The 18,475-nt window shown below is 40.1% G+C and overlaps 1 protein-coding gene across 7 annotated transcripts in view; it reads right to left on the reverse strand.

Moving 5' to 3' along the window:
- The window catches only part of slmapa (sarcolemma associated protein a), a 242,193-nt gene that overhangs the window by 50,253 nt on the left and 173,465 nt on the right, over nucleotides 1–18,475 (reverse strand). For 6 of the 7 annotated variants that reach the window (XM_070895262.1, XM_070895261.1, XM_070895266.1 and 3 more), the window contains 2 exons: nucleotides 12,520–12,600; nucleotides 11,443–11,502 (listed from right to left, as the gene is read on the reverse strand). In XM_070895262.1, the coding sequence (XP_070751363.1) occupies nucleotides 11,443–11,502; nucleotides 12,520–12,600 (141 nt within the window). Of the gene's footprint in view, nucleotides 1–11,442; nucleotides 11,503–12,519; nucleotides 12,601–12,717; nucleotides 12,811–18,475 lie in introns of those variants that run through there. The other variant, XM_070895267.1, reaches the window with a different exon arrangement.

Here is an 18,475-nt window from a genome sequence, read left to right on the forward strand (position 1 = left end):
TGGTGTGTGAAATGGTAGAAACTGAATAGTTAGTATTTTGAAAGACACACAATACTCAGTAGATCTTTTCTGCTACACAGTTTGACATAAAATGTGCCCTGCACATCACAAACTGGAAGAAGCCTTTGACAATAGTTGTTGCTTCTCCTCACCCCCGTCCCCCCCTGCAAATTAAACTTTCATGGTCTCGACATGATTTTGAATAATCCGTTGTTCACCTACTCCTCTATTGGTAACCAAATGCACATATTACACTTCAAAAACAACACACACACAAACCTAACAAGATAAATTGCTTATATGGGTGACTTTCCATATTATAGAAACTATTGCGAAGAGAGATTATTTACAAGACCAGCGATTGTAAAATGATTTTAAATGCTCAACATTAGGTTTGCACAACAAGATTCATGAACATATTTAGTTTACAAAAATAATATGCACTTTCCCAGCTACACAAGAGGCAGAGTCCTCCCTGACCTCTTTTTCCAGGTACATTGATGACTGTTGGTGCCGCTTCCTGCTCTCGCCCAGAACTGGAAAATTTCATCAACTTTGCTTCTAACTTTTCCTACATTACAAAAGTGACTACACTCCAAAAGTACTTCATTGGCTGTAAAGTGCTTTGAGAAGTTTGGTGCGAGATAAATCCAAGTCTTTCATTTTTTGCTTCCAACTTCCACACTTCCCCAACAATAACAACATGTATCTATGTAGCGCCTTTAACGTAGTGAAACATCCCAAGGCACTTCACAGGAGTATTATGAGATTAAAAATTTGACACCGAGTGGTACAAGTAGAAATTAGCGCAGGTGACCAAAAGCTTGGTCAAAGAGGTATGTTTTAAGGAGTATCTTGAAGGAGGAAAGAGAGGTGGAGAGGTTTATTAGGCAGGGAGCTCCAGAGCTTGGGGCCTAGGCAACAGAAGGCATGGCCACCAATGGTTGAGCGATTATAATCAGGGATACTCAAGAGGGCAGAATTAGAGAAGCACAGGCATCTCGGTCAGCGAGCACAGGGCTGATGGGTGAGCGGGGCTTAGTGCGAGTTAAGACACGGGCAGCCGAGTTTTAGATTACTTTTAGTTTACATAGGGTAGAATGTGGGTCAGCCAGGAGTGCATTGGAATAGTCAAGTCTAGAGGTAACAAAGGCATGGATGAGGGCTTCAGCAACGGATGAGCTGAGGCAAAGGTGGAGACGGGCGATGATACGGAGATGGAAATAGGCGGTCTTAGTTATGCTACAGATATGTGGTCGAAAGCTCGTTTCAGGGTCAAATATGACACCAAGGTTACGAACAATCTGGTTCAGCCTCAGACAGAAGTTGGGGAGAGGGATGGAGTCAGTGGCTCGGGAATGGAGTTTGTGGTGGGGTCCGAAAACATTGACTACGGTCTTCCCAATATTCAATTGGAGAAAATGTCCGTTCATCCAGAACTGGATGCCGGACAAGCAGTCTGACAATTTAGAGACCGAGCAGGGTCGAGAGAAGTGGTAGTGAGGAAGAGCTGGCTATCATCAGCGTACATGTGGAAACTGATGCTGTGTTTTCGGATGATGTCGCCAAGGGGCAACATGTAAATGAGAAATAGGAGGGGGCCAAGGATAGATCCTTGGGGGACACGAGAGGTAACGATATGGGAACGGGAAGAGAAGCTTTTGCAGGTGATTCTCTGGCTACGATTAGATAGATAAGAATGGAACCAGGTGAGTGCAGCCCCACCCAGCTGGGTGACGGTAGAGAGGCGTTGGAGGATAGAGTGGTCAACCGTGTCACAAGTTGCAACAAGTCAAGAAGGACGAGAAGGGATAGTTTGCCTTTGTCACAGTCACAAAGGACGTAATTTGTGACGTTGGTGAGAGCCGTTTTGGTACTGTGGCAGGGGGGGAAACCAGATTGGAGGGATTCAAACATGGAATTGAGGGAAAGATAGGCACATCTAGCCTACATACGGTCCATCTCAACAACAACTTGTATTTATATAGCGCCTTTAATGTAGTAAGGTGTTGCAAGGCGCTTCACAGGGGTATTAGAAGACAAAATATATAACACTGAGCCACATAGAGAAATTAGGGCAGATGACCAAAAACTTGATGAAAGAAGGTGGTGGTGATTTTAAGGAGTGTCTTAAAGCAGGAAAGAGAGGTAAAGAGGTGGAGATGTTTAGGGAGGGAATTCCAGAGGTTAGGGCCAAGGCAGCTGAAGGCACAGCCACCAATGGTTGAACGATTATAACCAGGGATGCTCAAGAAGGCAGAATTAGAGGAGTACAGATATCTTGGTGGGTTTGGGACTGGAGCAGATTACAGAGATAGTGAGTGGAGAGGCCATGGAGGGATATGAAAACAAGGATGAGAATTTTGATATCGCATTGCTTAACTGGAAGCCAATGTAGGTCAGCGACCACAGGGGTGATGGGTGAACGGGTCTTGGTGCGAGTTAGGACACGGACAGCTGAATTTTGGATGACCTCAGATTTATGTAGGGTAAAACGTGGGAGGCCTGCCAGGAGTGCGTTGGAATAGTCAAGTCAAGAACTAACAAAGGCATGGAAGAGTGTTTATGCAGCGGATGAGCTGATGCAAGGTAGGAGATGGGCGATGTTAGAGATGGAAATAGGCAGTCTTAATTATGTCACGATATGTGGTTGGAAGCTCATTTCAGGGTCAAATATGACACGAAACTTGCGAACAGTGTGACTCAGCCTCAGATAGATGTTGGGCAGAGGGATGGAGTTAGTGGCTGTGGCAGGTAAGATAGGCACGGATTTGGGAGGCGACAACACATTCAAGGACTTAAGAGGAAAGGGAGGTTGGAGATGGGGCGGCAGTTTGCAAGGTACGGAGGGTCATGGTTTTTTTTTTTGAGAGGGGTGATGACAGCAGATTTGAGGGCAATGGGGATAGAACCCGAGGAGAACCGTAAACGATGTCAGCTAAAATGGGAGCCGGAAAAGGAAGTTGGGTGGTCAGCTGGTGGGAATAGGGTCGAAGGAGAAGGAAGTGGGTCCCATGGACATGATGAGTGCAGAGAGGTCATGAGGGGAGATTGGAGAGCAACTGCAAAAAGATGCAAGTTCAGGGCTAGGAAAGGGGGGAACCTTAGAGGAAGTTTGGTCTGGTAGGCTAGGGGAAGGAAAGGAAGTGGCAGAGGCAGCTGAACGATGGTCTCAATCTTAGAGACAAAGAAGTCCATGAGCTCCTCGCACTTGTTGGAGGGGAAGGTAGAGGAGACAAGGAGAGGGGTTTAAGAAGATGATCTGCAGGAGAGAGAAAAGAAGCTGGGCTTTATCTTTGCAGCCAGTTGTCCACCAAATCGATTCAAGTCTGCGCCCCTTGGACTTAAGGGAGCAAAGATCAGGGCTGTACCAAAGGGAACAGCCAGGGTGAGAGAGAGTAATTGTTTTAATGGAGACTATGGCATTAAAAGTGGTGGTGAGGGTGTGGTTGAGCAGACTGGTTGAGCGGTAGTTGCAGAAATGCTGTATTGAATTAAGGGACAAAGACTGCACAGTTGGGATTTTGTAAGTGCAGTTGTAAGAGAGTCTTTTCCAGGAGTGGATGCAAGAGGTAGGGTTGGTTGGGGGTGGAAGGGGGATGTGGGTGGACAGCGATACGAGGAAGTGGTCAGAGAGGGTCATATCTGCGATTGACACGATGGGAGTAGCGAGGCCACAAGAGATGGCAAGATCGAGGGGGTGGCCGTGAATGTGGGATGGGGGAGTTTACATGGAGGGAGACACTCAGCGAGGATAGGAGGCTGGTGAACTCAGGAGAGCATGATGAGTTGAGATGGAGTTTGAAATCACCGATGATGAGATGCAGAGGCTCGGTGCAGAGGCTGAAGGAGGAAAGCAGTGAAACATCGCCAACTGTTCCCTTCCTCGACTTCTCTATCTCTATTTCTTGGGATAGGCTGTCCATCAATGTCAACAACAAACCCACCGACTCCCACAGCTAGCTTGATTATACTTCCCTCCCACCATGCTTCCTGTAAGAATTCTGTTACATTCTTAACACAGGGGGTCCTGCAGGTCCTCAATTTAGACTGGTCCTGAAAGGGGTGACAGATTTTTGGGATACCATGCTGCTACTTTTCAACCCCACCATGAATCTCAGCTGTGTTCAATTATGACAGATACTCTTGTTATTTGGGTGTCTCACTTCAAATTTCAAAAACTGAATGTGGATATAATGGTTGCCTCCACGTGGGCTTTTCACTATTCCTGCTTCACCAGCCCATTGAGAAGTGACGGCGAACAGGAACACTTCGAATGCCTCATTTCATTTATTATTTTGACATGGATGTCGGTCTAAATTAAACGTCATTATCGCAAAGCTCAAAGACTGTGACTTTTGTTTAGTTTTGGAACAAGGATTGCAAATAAAGTTTTGTAATCTAGTGAAATCTGTTATTTGCTTTTTTGTGCTCATTTTACTACTTAATCTGATTCATTGTTGAGAACCTAATTACAGTCAGAGAGTAATTTGTCAATCTATTGAAGAGATTAGGAGAATATGAAGCAGTTTATACTTCATTAAGTGATCTGATCCACAGCATAAGGGGTTTATTGGTCACCAGAAGCATTGTAATTTTCAGATGACTTGAAATACAAGATTACACTTTGGTTCATTGGAAATATATGAGCCATTTAACAAAATGTTCCCTTACGCTTGGCAAATGACTAAGTATCTGGAAGAGTCTGAATTGCAATGTCTGGGGGTGAACAAGAATCCAGCAAACAAAATGGTTCAAAGGCTCTTAAGTGAAGTTCAGTTTATCAGGCCAAAATACCTAATTGCGACTTTCCATCATCAATGTTGATTGTAGAATACTAATACATTTCCCATGATTATGCACACGGAAATCAAGATTTGTACAGTCTTCAAAGTTTTTATATTGATGGTTCCAAATAGGACAATAAATCCTAAAACTGTTCCTCAGTGCCACCCAGTGGTCAGAGTTCGCAACCACATTCTCAACAGTTCACTTTAACATTTAATCATAAGTCTTTTTAAAAAGAAACGGGCACCATTTTTCTTACAAAATTATCAGGCACCAATCAGAAAAGAATACTTCAAAAAAGTTTGGCAAAATGCAAAAGCATTACCTAATCATGTGAAAAGGCAATATAAAGTAAAATTGAAAAGGAACAAGTGCAAATGCTGGAACATAGGCCCTGAAATGACCGAGTGCGGAGTTGTGCGCAGCCAAGTGGCCCATGGATCCCAGGGGCGTACCTGGGATCTGTGGGGCCATGCTCCTTTCACTCAACCAAGCAGGAAACAGAAATCTCCAATGCCCAACATCAATCAAATTTTAAATTAAACGGTGTGAATATTTATTAGACATGTGCCATACTGGGCTTCAAAAAGAAGTAAGGACAGTTATTTAATGGATGACTCTGCAAGATTTAAAAAAAAATCTCATCCCTCAAACCGAGCCTTTACAGCTGCCTGGTAGGTTCTTATGTTTTTGTTTTTATTTTATGGCCCTAAAATTGCTAATTTCTCATCCACCCCCTATCCCTTGCACTGTGCAAACAGGCTGCTGTACCTGTTTGCACCAGCCACAACATTTTACCGCGTAATTGCTGGGCAGTTGGTGGGCAATTAGCCCACCTCTGTTCCGGCAATAAGGATTTCACAGCTGGAATGGATGATCTGTCAAATCGGAACTTGACAGATCGCAAGTTCAGAATTTAGCACATGTGCTTGCTTGGCACCAATTTCAAAGGCAGTATGACGGCGTACTTGGAGCGTATGCTATCATACCAACTGAAAATTCTGGCCCATATTCTATTTAATGTGAAAAGGTACGTTGGGTAACATCAATGACAGGGAAAATGCATAAAGTATTCTTTTTATACATGTGATCAATTATATAATGGGAACTATAGTTTGTGGCTTCAGGCATCAAGTGCTGTATTGTTAACCCTCAACAAGCTGCAAACAATTTAGTTAATCTGGATGCCAACAGGGTCCAGGAAATGCTACTCGATGTGTTTGTCAGATGTATGAATGTAAAAAGTATGTTTCATTTAAAATTGTTTTCAGTGCTCATTTTTGCAGTTTAGGGTATTGCAATATTAAAGCTGATCCCAACATTTGAGTTGAAACTTTATTCTGATAGCATTAATATTTCAGCATTGTGTACAAGCTGAAATTTTAAAAGAAAAACTGACTAGCTAAGTGAGCTTTGTATTTTCCTATTGGTCACTTAAAGTACAAAAAAGATGGAGACACAAAATACTCATCAAGAGGGGCTGACTGTGCGTCTCTTGCAGTTTTTTCAAACAATGTATTTATTTGCAATTAATGCCAAGAATAGCCTCTATGTTTGATGGCTGAGCGATGACATTTAAAGGAAAACTCAATAATTTACAACAGGACAAATTTAGAGAAAAGAACACAGCACTGGAAAAAAAATAAGAGGAGTTCAGAAAATTGATTCTGGGGAGCAGAGAGCTTGTGAAAGTGAAGAAAAAGACAGCAGAGTGAAATAATTTTAACAGTTCGAAACTAGAAGGGATCGAATGCCAGAACAAGGGTGCATAATCTTAAAATTAGTGCTAGGTCATTTAGCAGTGAAATTAAGACGCATTTTGTCACACAAAGGCTAATGGAAATCTGGAACTCTCTCCCCGAAAGGCTATGGATGCTGGGCCAACTGAAGTTTTGAAGACTGAGTTTGATAGTTTTTTGTTAGGTAAGGGCAAAGAATATGAACAGAGGCACGTTAATGAAGTTGAAGTACAGATCAGCCATGATCTAACTGAATTGTAAAACAGGCCCCAAGGAATGAAAACCCGACCCCATCTCCTACACTTCAGTTGGAAATGTGCTTACTACAGATAAAATTTACTCATTCAATTAGATTTTCAGATAAATACAATTTATGGCAATGCCCATTCCAATAAGCCACTATATATTAAACTCTGGTAATTTTGCAGTGACCAGCATAAATGTAATTGTTCATTGAAGCCATTACACATTGCTCCTACTTGAATAAAGTCATGATGGGTATTGATGGTCAAGATGCATGGCATTTGGAGGGTGTGATAGTTTTAAAGAAAGGTGGAAGAAACCAACTTCCATCTAAATCTGGGAGCTTGCATTTTAATCTTGTAACCATCTATGAGTATATGTTCTTTTACGTACTATGTAATAATTTGCATGAGCTTCAATTCTCCAAACACTTTTTCCCATCTGTCTTCACTTGTTCTACCAAGGTTTCTTTGTGAGCAAGTATTTAATGATCTATCCTGCTTTTTAATGACTTTTGTCATTTGTAAGCTCATATACTGAAAATATGTAGTATTAAAAAAAGTTAGTCCAAGCACTGCACGGCACTATGAAACAAAGCCACACTAAATAAGTGAACCACCATCAAGTTGCGAGAACTCATCTCATCTCAAACTATGGAACACAAATTGTTGGTGAATATAAGACTACAGAGAGTAGCTATTTGAAAATGTGTGTTCCTCATTATTCTACTGTATATTTGGTGCCAGTATCATGGTATAATGTTCTTGGCCTCTTTTAAAAGGGTCACTTTAAGTGCAGCCACTTCCAAAAGTCAGGTTTGCTTTGATTTTGCTCCACCTCAGATGCAGGTACAAAGTCTGCTTCATTCTTTAAAATAAAAAAAGTCAGCTTGCCTTCTGTAGCACTAAATCCATACTGGTACAAGGTTTGGTGGAATAATCTGTTCTTTTCAATCAGTAGGAAAAACAGCAGCAGTACAAGAGCCCAATAAATTGCAGTCATTGCTTGCTTTTGAATGGACCAACATTCGGTCGTTGCCCTCCAGCATAAGTCTAGTATACTTATAAGGTAGTATAACTGCATACTTCCTGCTTGTAATCCCCACTACACAAATGGTTGTGACACTGCATTGGCCTGTATAACACGACAGCATTAATGTATCCGGTATGGTCAAAGTAAAAAAGTATCAAATTAAAATTGAATACAAGTTGGATTTCATTCAATCCATTATTGATTTTTCAGGGCAAAGATTTAAAAATATGCACTCTCTTCTGGTCCACCTAGATGTTATAGTTCTTTTTTTTTGTTAAAATGACTCTTCCAAATGTTCCAGTCTTCTCAAAAGATATCCATAGTTCTTATTTAATTTGCTGAAAGATAACTGGATTTAGGTCTGATGTGAAACAATTCATCAGACACTTACCATTTTCCCATTTATCACACACAAAACTGTATTTGAAGTAAAGCAATTTGCCTGCTTAATGCTTAAGGTTAAGAGTTCTGTGTAATATGTTGAGGGCTAGACTTTCCCCAAAGCCCTCACTGCACGATTGCTGCCCAGAAAAGACCGCTGAGCTTCTGCAATTAACGCTGGTGAAAATTCCATTAATGAGGTAAGAAATACCGCCCGGCGGGAAAATGGATCTTGCACCAAGATTCTCAGGGGTTTTTCAGCAGTTAAAGCTGAAACTAGGGAAAACAGACAGTTTTTACCTGAATGGATGGTAATTATTTAATATTTAGTCAGAGGCTGCTGTGGGGCCGAGGGAGGGGGGAAAAACTCAAAATATTTTTTCACTTAAAAAAAAAAAGTGAAAAAAACATTCCCAAGATAGCTTTAAAAAAAAACCTCTCTTTGCAGGGTACTCACCTTCTGCCCTGTTTCAGGCTGATTCCCATGGGCAGTTTCCTCGGCGCTCTGTATGGGCTTCCGTTGAGGCCAAACTTCGATCCTGGTGCTTTCCTTGGCAGTGCACACAGGTGCACGTTGGCGGTTTGCTCCCCGGCGGTCTTTCCGAAATGTGGGCGCTTCTACTTAAAAAGTAAGGGGGAAACTTTCGCTGGGTAGTTTCTCTTCCAAAAACAGCTGTAATGCAGAGAAAACCGCCGAAAATGAAGGCGAAAGTCACCCCCTGACTGTTTTATTCAAGAGCACTACATGTGTGACAACCCATCCCAATACTGGACCGACTTACAATAACTGTTTTGTTTTACTGTGACAAAACTTAGAAACATTTTGAATGACAGCTGTCTTCATTCATTATACCAGCAATTGTTCTAAGATTCCAGTTTGTTGATGTACTTAGAATACAACAAAGGCGACTCTGCAGCACATAAAACCCTAATGAACATCTATCCGATCAACTGTATTTTAAGTACAAATAGGTTTTCCACTTACCAGAATGCTGCAGACTGCAATTTTTTAAAAATTAACATCTCTAATAAAAATACTTCCCATAAAACACACATCTACCAAGACCAACAAATGTTCATCTTTCCCTCCTATTGCTTGAAAAAATAAATAAATATACCAAAGTCACTGGAGGTGGTTACCACCAGTAGGATTGCTTTGTACAAGTAACTACAATCAAGATGGCAGTCAGGTGATTTTTAAGCACATCGGAACAAAATCCCACACTGTCCATTGTCAGGAAAGCGGTTGCATGGTCCCAACAGTATCAGATTGCTATTTTGGGCGTAGTATTTGATGCAAAGCAATCGTTGTGCAGTAAACACTGGCAACTCAATCAACAAGTGATGCACCTTAAAATATTTAAGCAATACAAAGGGAGAAATAAATGTGAATGACATTTTAATTTAAAATAATTGCTACTGCTCTGTCTTGGCGACGCAAAGAGAATAAATGCAACATTTCTTTAAATTTCAGATTACATATAGATGTTCACATCAGTAGTCTGCTGTAATTTCAACTATATACTGACTATATCTTGCACTGATGTCTTTCAATACAAATGGAATCACGCTGATATAATCAACTGTCTGCCCCTTTACTCTTTTGCAGTAAGATTTTTACTGAGCTAGATTATCTAATGCTAATTGATGCTTTAAATGCTGATATTAGCATATTAGTGGCTTCTTTAAAAAAAACTGCTACACTAAACTATTTCAAATAGTGAAACCTTTCTGTAATTAAAAACCCATATATAGTTTAAAAATCTTGAAATCTAAATACAACTGGTACAAACGAGGAGAACTTTGGAACCAATGCTTCTTCTCGTGCTTGAATCTTTGTGCATAATGAAAGCCCTTATATACAATACTGTTAAACTAGATAATACCAGAGAAAATATTAATATTTGAAAGTTAATTTATATGTACAATGCTTGCAAAACTAATCTTTTAGATATGTTTAAATATAAGATGTCATGAAAAGTCAACTAGTTGCAGAATTAACATGCACTGTTTAAGAAAGTTGTGAGGAAATGGTTAAACAAATAAACGGCATTGTAGAAGTCCATATATAGTCAGAAAGCAAGCAGGCTTCTGTTACTTGTTCAGCTTTAACTGCTCAGAATGTGTCACAGTTGGCTTCCCTTTAATCCCCAGTGGATAGTAATAAACTTCATTGTACTTCAGCAGAGAAGCTATGACAACATTAGTCTGTTTGTGCTATAAAGACTATTTACATTTTGAGAAACTGATTCTAGAACCTGTCAAATGCAATAACATTTTATTTAAAAATCGCTCAGCTGCATTCCAATGGGGAAAAATGTTTCATCCTCTGATGTCATCAGGTCCTGCTCTATAAAGCCTTGCGTTTTACAAAACATTAGCAGATCAACACATATTAGAAGATTTTAATTATTATAAATGACCCTTTTGAACACAAAAATTTAATGCTGAATGGCCTTCCCTCGAACAGAAAATCAAGAGGTGCACAATGAAGCAGTAAATCGGTTGGGTCACAGAACATGACAAGATAAGTTCCCACCCTGAACACTAGATGTCACTTCGAGAGTCTGCACTAGCACGAAAAGCAGACAAAGTTGCAGGGACAGAACAATCTGAATACCAACTGACCCATGTCATTTGCACACACAATTGATATTTGGAAGTGAGAGTAAAATTAGAATGGTTACAGCACAGGAGGCGGCCATTTGCCCCATCAAGCCTGTGCCAGCTCTCTGCAAAAGCACTTCAGCTCGTCCCAGTCCTCACCCGTTCCCTGTAGCCCTGCAATTTTTTTTCTTTTAGGTACTTATCCAATTCCCTTTTGAAGAAGAAGGATTTTGGATCTATTTATTTGTGCATCCAAAAATGTGCAGAATGGTGCAAGCATAAGAATAATGGGAAAACCTCAAAAAACATTCCATGTTCTGTATTCGTTTGAGACAACAGGTTGACAAAATTTAATTACTCACATCAAAATCCTAATTTTTAATATGAATAAAGCTTAGTCACTGAAGATTTAAAACTTTACTGTGTAAACATTGGTAATTAAGATACTTCAATTATAGAAATGGTAAAGGCTAAAGAGAGAGGAAACAAAATGATGTTCAATTAAATTAAATGTAAGCAAAGATTTACTAAATGATAACCACAAAAGTATTGAAGATAAAGAGCCATTTTTGGAATCAAAAAACATAACTGTATTTGCGACTTAACACTACAATATAAAATATATTAAAAAAATGTAAAGTAAAAACCTTACCTTTTAATAATGAAACTTTAGTTAAAGATTCATTCAGTTCTTGTTCATCCATTTGGTAATCTGTTTTTAGTTTTAAAAACACAACTTTAAACTTACATAGCAACAGCTGTGGTACATAATTTCTTACAGTAACAGTAGAACCTCCTGAAAGAACATGGCACAACAAAACCATCTGTAATTTAATAGGTTGTGAAGATATTGGATAATCTGAATATCTCTTCACCTCCCACCCTGCTCCCCAAAAAAAATGCTGCATAGCAACAAACTTTAAGTAGCTTTAAAAGGTTCTGAAAATTATATAGTTAATTTAAAGACATATTTGGCAAACTAAGTATGTAATACTGAGGTCAGGATTTTGAGAGAGTTATTTAGAGTTGTTTCTAATGGATTTAAGATCAAAAGTAGAGGGAATCTTGTTTGATAAAACAAAAATTTTCTGAAACTTGAATAGTTTTCGTTCTCATTTAATATTTAAAACATTTTTTAAACTATATGCATTAAACAATGCCATTTTACACGAAAGTGAATATTTTCCAAGATTTTGTGGGAAACAAAAAAAGGGTTGAGGTTCAAGTACTGTAGTTGATAAGGAAAAACTTTCTGTAACAGAAAGGGACAACTGTCAAACCATATCAACAATTCAAATAAACAGAACTTTAAAACAGGTGGAAATAGGATGAAAAAAACAAGTATTGTCCAAAGTTAACAATATTGACGAATGACCTAGTTTGCAAGTTACATGAGACGCAAAACACTGCAATTCTACTGAAGTGAAGCAGCAAGCATTGCCAAACTTCAGCAGTAAGGACATCAAGGTATTTTTCATTTCAATTCAGACTTCAGTGCACAAATCAGTTAGCATACTTGTATACAAAACCCAATGTAAGGGGACTTTCTCATTATAGGATTACCTAAAACAGTTCATTAGAATTTTACAAGAATTGATTAGAATATTATACAAGGTAATTAAAGAAGTGTATTTTGCAAATTTAATTTGAGATAATTAAAAAAATACATTTAGCAGCCTTTTCGTAAAATATATCTCTGCATTTTAATTCAATAATCATACAAACCTACCTGTGGTGTCGTCGCTGCTCCGGTCCTTACTTGGGCTGAGTGTGTCGGACATATCAGATTCCTTTGCTTCCAGTTGATTTTCTGAGTAGACAGAAGAGTCCATTATAAACAGAGGGTAGCACACTAAACTTCAATCTGGAATGTCAAGTCAGTTATTTTTCTTTACAAATTGATAATCGGTAGCCAAACCAAACATACACAATTAAAACTGAAACTTTTGTAAGATCTTTGGAACAAAAGCTATAATTTCAAATTAAAATAACTGTCTTTAAAAAAAAAAATACACATGAGCACTCCCAAATCTTCTCAGAAAGTTGGCAGCTTCTCTCGTATTCCACAAATGGTCACATAACCAAGCTGAAGCTACAACTAAGCACGCAGCTGCCTGGCTAAAATAGTCCGTGCTTTTGTTTGATAAGGTTGTTCCCTGCCAATTGGCTGATGCTGCAGAGCTAGTTGCTCTCAACATCATTTTGATAAAAGACACAGTATTCAGTTTAAAATGCTTTGTCATTTCTTGAATGCCTTCATAACTTCAAATTAGTATTAAATTAATTTCCTAAAATTCTTTGCATGACTTTTCCTAAACATCAAACTTATTTTTGTAAGTCAGAATTTACCATTTAATGGGACCAACAATAACTCCAGTGAATGTCAAACTTTTCAGGCTGACTTTTAGTTGTTCATATTTCAGCACATGGCATTTATTATATGAAAAGAAAGCTATTCAGGTGACAGGAGTAACTTTATAACTAAAGCATTTTTTTTTAATAAAGGGTTTAACATTTGACTTCAACCTTTTTCATCCTATTCGATGTATTTTCCCCCAATCTCTCATTACATTAGTTCTGAATGTATTATATTTTGACCTTTATTACAGTGGTTGACTAAACATAACCCTTTCCCAATGCCTCTAAATCCAGCTGTCCACTTTAGAAACTGGGCTCTTAATAAAGCACCAATTAGCAGTCATTATCAAAGACTGATCTTATCACATGATTAAAGTAACCAAGTCAATTGTTTGACTTTAAAAAAAACAAAGCCATAGCAACAGACATTCTGGCCAGAGATAACTCAGGAGTGACTTAGTGGATCGGAGGTCACCTAAATGAGTACATGACTGCACAAAATTATGTTTTTATATGGAATAGTTTCCTTGGCTAGTTCACAGAATAAACTGACAGCTAATATATAAATGATGAATTTATTTATATTGTATGGTGATACGAGGACATGAAGCAAGAGCTGTGGGTTCCAGTGTAAGTCACAGCTCAGAATTCCCCACACTTTATTCCCGACTTCCGTTGCACAAACCAGAGCAAGTATAAAGGTGGAGGCTCTTTTCTACGGGGAAGGAGATAAATGAATGAAAGGACAAGTAATTAAATTTTTTTTATTCCTGGGATGTTAGTGATGCCGGCAAGCCCAGCATTTAAAGCCCATCTCTAATTACCCTTGAAAAGGTAGTCATGGGCCATTTTTTTGAACCGCTGCAGTCTGTGTGGTGAAGGTGCTCCTGCAGTGCTGCGAGGAAGGGAGTTCCAGGATTTTGACCCAGTAATGATGAAGGAATGGCGATATATTTCCAAGTCAGGATGGCGTGTGACTTGGAGGGGAACTTTGAGGTGATGGCATTACCATGCGCGTGCTGCCCCTATCCTTCTAAGTGGTTGAGGTCGCGGCTTCGGGAGATGCTGTTGAAGAAGCCTTGGTGAGTTGCTGCAGTGCATCTTTTAGATGGTACACACTGCAGCCACGGTGCGCCGGTGATGGAGGGAGTGAATGTTGCTGATGATGGATGGGGTGCCAATCAAGCGGGCTACTTTTTCCTGGCTTCTTGAGTGTTGTTGGAGCTACACATCCAGGCAAGTATTCAATCACACTCTTGACGTGCCTTGTAGGTGGTGGAAAGGCTTTGGCAAGTCAAGAGATGAGTCACTTGCTGCAGAATACCAAGTCTCTGACCTGCTCTGGTAGCCACAGTATTTAGTCCAGTTAGGTTTCTGGACAATGTGATAAATATGGTAGAAAAGTCACCCTGGCACTGAGTAGCACTGTCCAAGGCCGAAGAACCAACTATCCTGCTTCACTCTCAGCAGGGTATGGTCCGTGGCATTGAGTGGAACAAATGAGTAATAAAAAGGAGGAAGAACACCGTTTCCTTAATCCAGGTGAAATTCCAAAATCCATTTTAGCAGCATTTTTAATGAGAGCAAAGGATCTCCAATTTACACGCTATAGGTTTTATAACATCACAAAGCTCATGGGCACCTCATAGGCGTGAAGGTGGCTACTTATTATGGAACACCAGGTTCCAGTCTCACACGGAGACCCTTTGATGTGTTAAGCCACATGCATACAAGAAGAAATCATCGTCAAAGGTCATCCATCGGATGGTTAAAAGATCAAACTTTCATATAATCCGTTGAACAATGGATCTGAACTCAAACTCCGTCGTATAGATCATTAAAAAAAAATCAAACGCCTTTACTCCCAATTCTAAATGGGCAAACATCTCCAAACTCCCTTTCCTCTCAAAGTCCTGAACACGTTGTTGCCTCCCAAACCCATGCCGATGTCTCCCGCAACTCCTGAATATCTCCACAAAACCAATGCGGCCCAAACCAGTCGCAAACATTCTCTGTGACTGTGGTGTATTATCCCTCCTTGACATTGCCTGGCTTCCTAAACGCAACCCTGTATAAAGTATAGCTTGTCCACAACTCCACCACCATCATCCTAAGGCTAGCTCACCGATTTTCTCTGCCCTCGCCAACCTCCATTAGCTCCTCATCCCCCAATGTATCCAAAGCAAAAGCTTCGTCCTTATTTACAAGATCCTGAACTCTCTCTTTCCTGCTGAGATCTGCACCATCAACTCCTGTGTGCCAGCATAAACCCTACTCTCTCCATTCCTCCTTCGCCTCACCTTGCACTCTGGAATACCTCCTCTAAATCACTCGGCCTGGCTAAATTCCTCCTCCTCCTCTTCACAAGCTGCCATAAGATGTATCTCAGACCATGATTTTAATGACCTTATGCCAACCATTATCCCACCACTTCTTGGTGTAAATTTTCACCCCAATGAAGTGCTTTTCAATTTTGTTTTACATTAAAGACATTATTTAAATGTAAGCTGTTACAGATGTAGGAGAAGCCACGCGTCAGACACAGTAGATTTAAAAAAATTAGCGGAACAAGTTACTTCATAGACAGACACTGCACACGATTCCATAAATAAATACTGCATTAGCATCTCATGACATTTTTGCTGTTTAGGGTATATGATCCTGATGTCTTACAAACAAACATTTCAACAATTCAGGCATGCAGTTTCTTGCTTTCACAGATATCCAAACTATCCATTCAAGTGTATGTATACAAGCAGTCCCAAAGTGACAGCCATTGCAATTCCTAAAATGCTTCCCAAGTTTGTCAGTGTATTTATAGCAATATTACAAGCCGTGATCTGAGTAGTTGATTTGATCATTCAGCATTTTTAACTCTCAATTGTTCTCCCATATTATCCTAAAAAGGAGGAAAGGAAGTAAGTGATTCATTCATCACAATAATCTCAGTATATTTAAATTTAAGCTAGAATGAGTATGGTAATCTGCATTATTTCACACAACCACATTTTCAAACAAGGGCCAGAAACATACATTTAGTCTGCAATTTTAACATTAATTTCTGCAGAAACTAAATATATTAATGATAAATGAAAGTCAGCATGGATTAGGTAAAGGCAAATCGTGTTTGACTTAAGTGATAGAGTTTTTTGATGAAGTAATCGAGATGGTTGAGGAGGCTAGTGCAGTTGATGTTGTGTATATGAACTTTCAAAAGACATTTGACAAAGTACCGCATAATAGACTTAAGCAAAATTAAAAACCATGGGATTAAAAGGACAGTGGCTGCGTGGATACAAAATTGGCTAAAGGACAGAAAGCAAAAAGTAGTAGTGAATGGTTATTTTTCAGACTGGAGGGAAGTATAAAGTAGTGTTCCCCAAGATCCGTATTAGGACCATTGCTCTTTTTGATTTATAGCAATGACCTGGACTTGGGTATACAGGACATCATTTCAAAGTTTGCAGATGACACGAAACTCAGAAATGTAGTAAACAATGAGGATAGTAACAGGCTTCAGGAGAACATAGACTGACTGCTGAAAAGGGCAGATACATGGCAGATTAAATTTAATGCAGAAAAGTATGAAGTGATCCATTTTGGTAGGAAGAATGAGGAGACACAATATAAATGAAATGGTACAATTTTAAAGCGGGTGCAGGAACAGAGATCTCAAGGGGTATGTACACAAATCTTTGAAGGTGGCAGGACAAGTTGAGAATGCTTTTTAAAAAGCATATGGGATCCTTGGCTTTATCAAAAGAGGAATACAGCACAAAAGCAAGGAAGTTATGCTAAACCTTTATACAACACTGGTTAGGCCCCAGCTCGAGCACTGTGCTCAATTCTGGCCACCACACTTTAGGAAGGATATCAAGACCTGAGGGAGGGTGGAGAAGAGATTTACTGCAGAACCTGGAGAAACTGGGGTTGTGCTCCTTAGAGCAGAGAAGATTTGATAGAGGTGTTCAAAATCATGAACTGTTTTGATAGGGTAAATAATGATAAACTATTTCCAGTGGCATAAGGGTCAGTAATAAGATGGGTATGGTTGTTGGAGGTTAATCATCTCAGTCCCAGGACATTGCTGCAGGAGTTTGTCAAGGCAGTGTTATTGGCCCAACTATCTTCAGCTGCTTCATCAATGACTTTCCTGCCAACATAAGGTCAGAAGTAGGGACGTTCGCCGATGACTGCAGTCTTCAGTTACATTCGCAACGCCTCAGAAAATGAAGCAGTCCAGCAAGACCTAGATAATATGTAGGCTTGGGCTGATAAGTAGCAAGTAACATACGGGCCACACAAGTGCCAGGCAATGGCTATCTCCAACAAGAGAGCATCTAACAACCTCCCCTTGACATTCAATGGCATTACCATAGCTGAATCCCCCAACATCCTGGGGGTCACCATTGACCAGAAACTTAACTGCACCAGTCACATAAATACTGTGACAACAAGAGCATTTTAGAGGCTGGGTATTCTGAGGCATGTCTTTCACCTCCTGACTCCTCAAAGCCTTTCCACCATCTACAAGGCACAAGTCAAGAATGTAATGGAATACTCTCCACTTGCCTGGATGAATGCAGCTCCAACGACACAAGAAGCTCGCTTAAAACCATCCAGGACATAGCAGCCCGCTTGATTGGCAACCCCTCCAACATTCACTCCTCCCACCACCGGCGTACCGTGGCTGCAGCGTGTACCTGCTACAAGATGCCCTTGCAGCAACTCGCCAAGGCTTCTTCGCCAACACCTCCCAAACCCATTACCTCCACCACCTAGGACATCACCCGCAAGTTACCCTCCAAGTTACACACCATCCTGACTTGGAAATATATCACTATTCCTTCATCATCGCTGGATCAAAATCCTGGAACTCCCTCCCCAACAGCACTGTGGGAATACCCTCACCATATGGACTGCAGCAGTTCAAAAAGGCAGCTCACCACCACCTTCTCAAAGGCAATTATGGATGGGTAATAAATGCTGGCCTTGCCAGCGATGCCCACATCCCGGAACAAAGGACACAGATTTAAGGTGCTAGGCAAAAGAACCAGAGACAACACGAGGACAATTTTTACGCAGCGAGTTGTTGTGATCTGGAATGCACTACTTGAAAGAGTGCTGGAAGCAAATTCAATAGTAACTTTCACAAAGGAATTGGATAAATATTTGAAGGGAAAAAAAAAATACAGGGATATCGGGAAAGCGCAAGAGGTGGGACTAACTGGACAGCTGTGTCAAAGAACCGGCACAGGCATGATGGGCTGAATGGCCTCCTTCTATGCTGTATCATTCTAGGATTCATGTGATTATATAAATTACAA

Source organism: Pristiophorus japonicus, chromosome 12, assembly GCF_044704955.1.
Source record: "Pristiophorus japonicus isolate sPriJap1 chromosome 12, sPriJap1.hap1, whole genome shotgun sequence".
Lineage (NCBI taxonomy): Eukaryota > Metazoa > Chordata > Chondrichthyes > Pristiophoridae > Pristiophorus > Pristiophorus japonicus.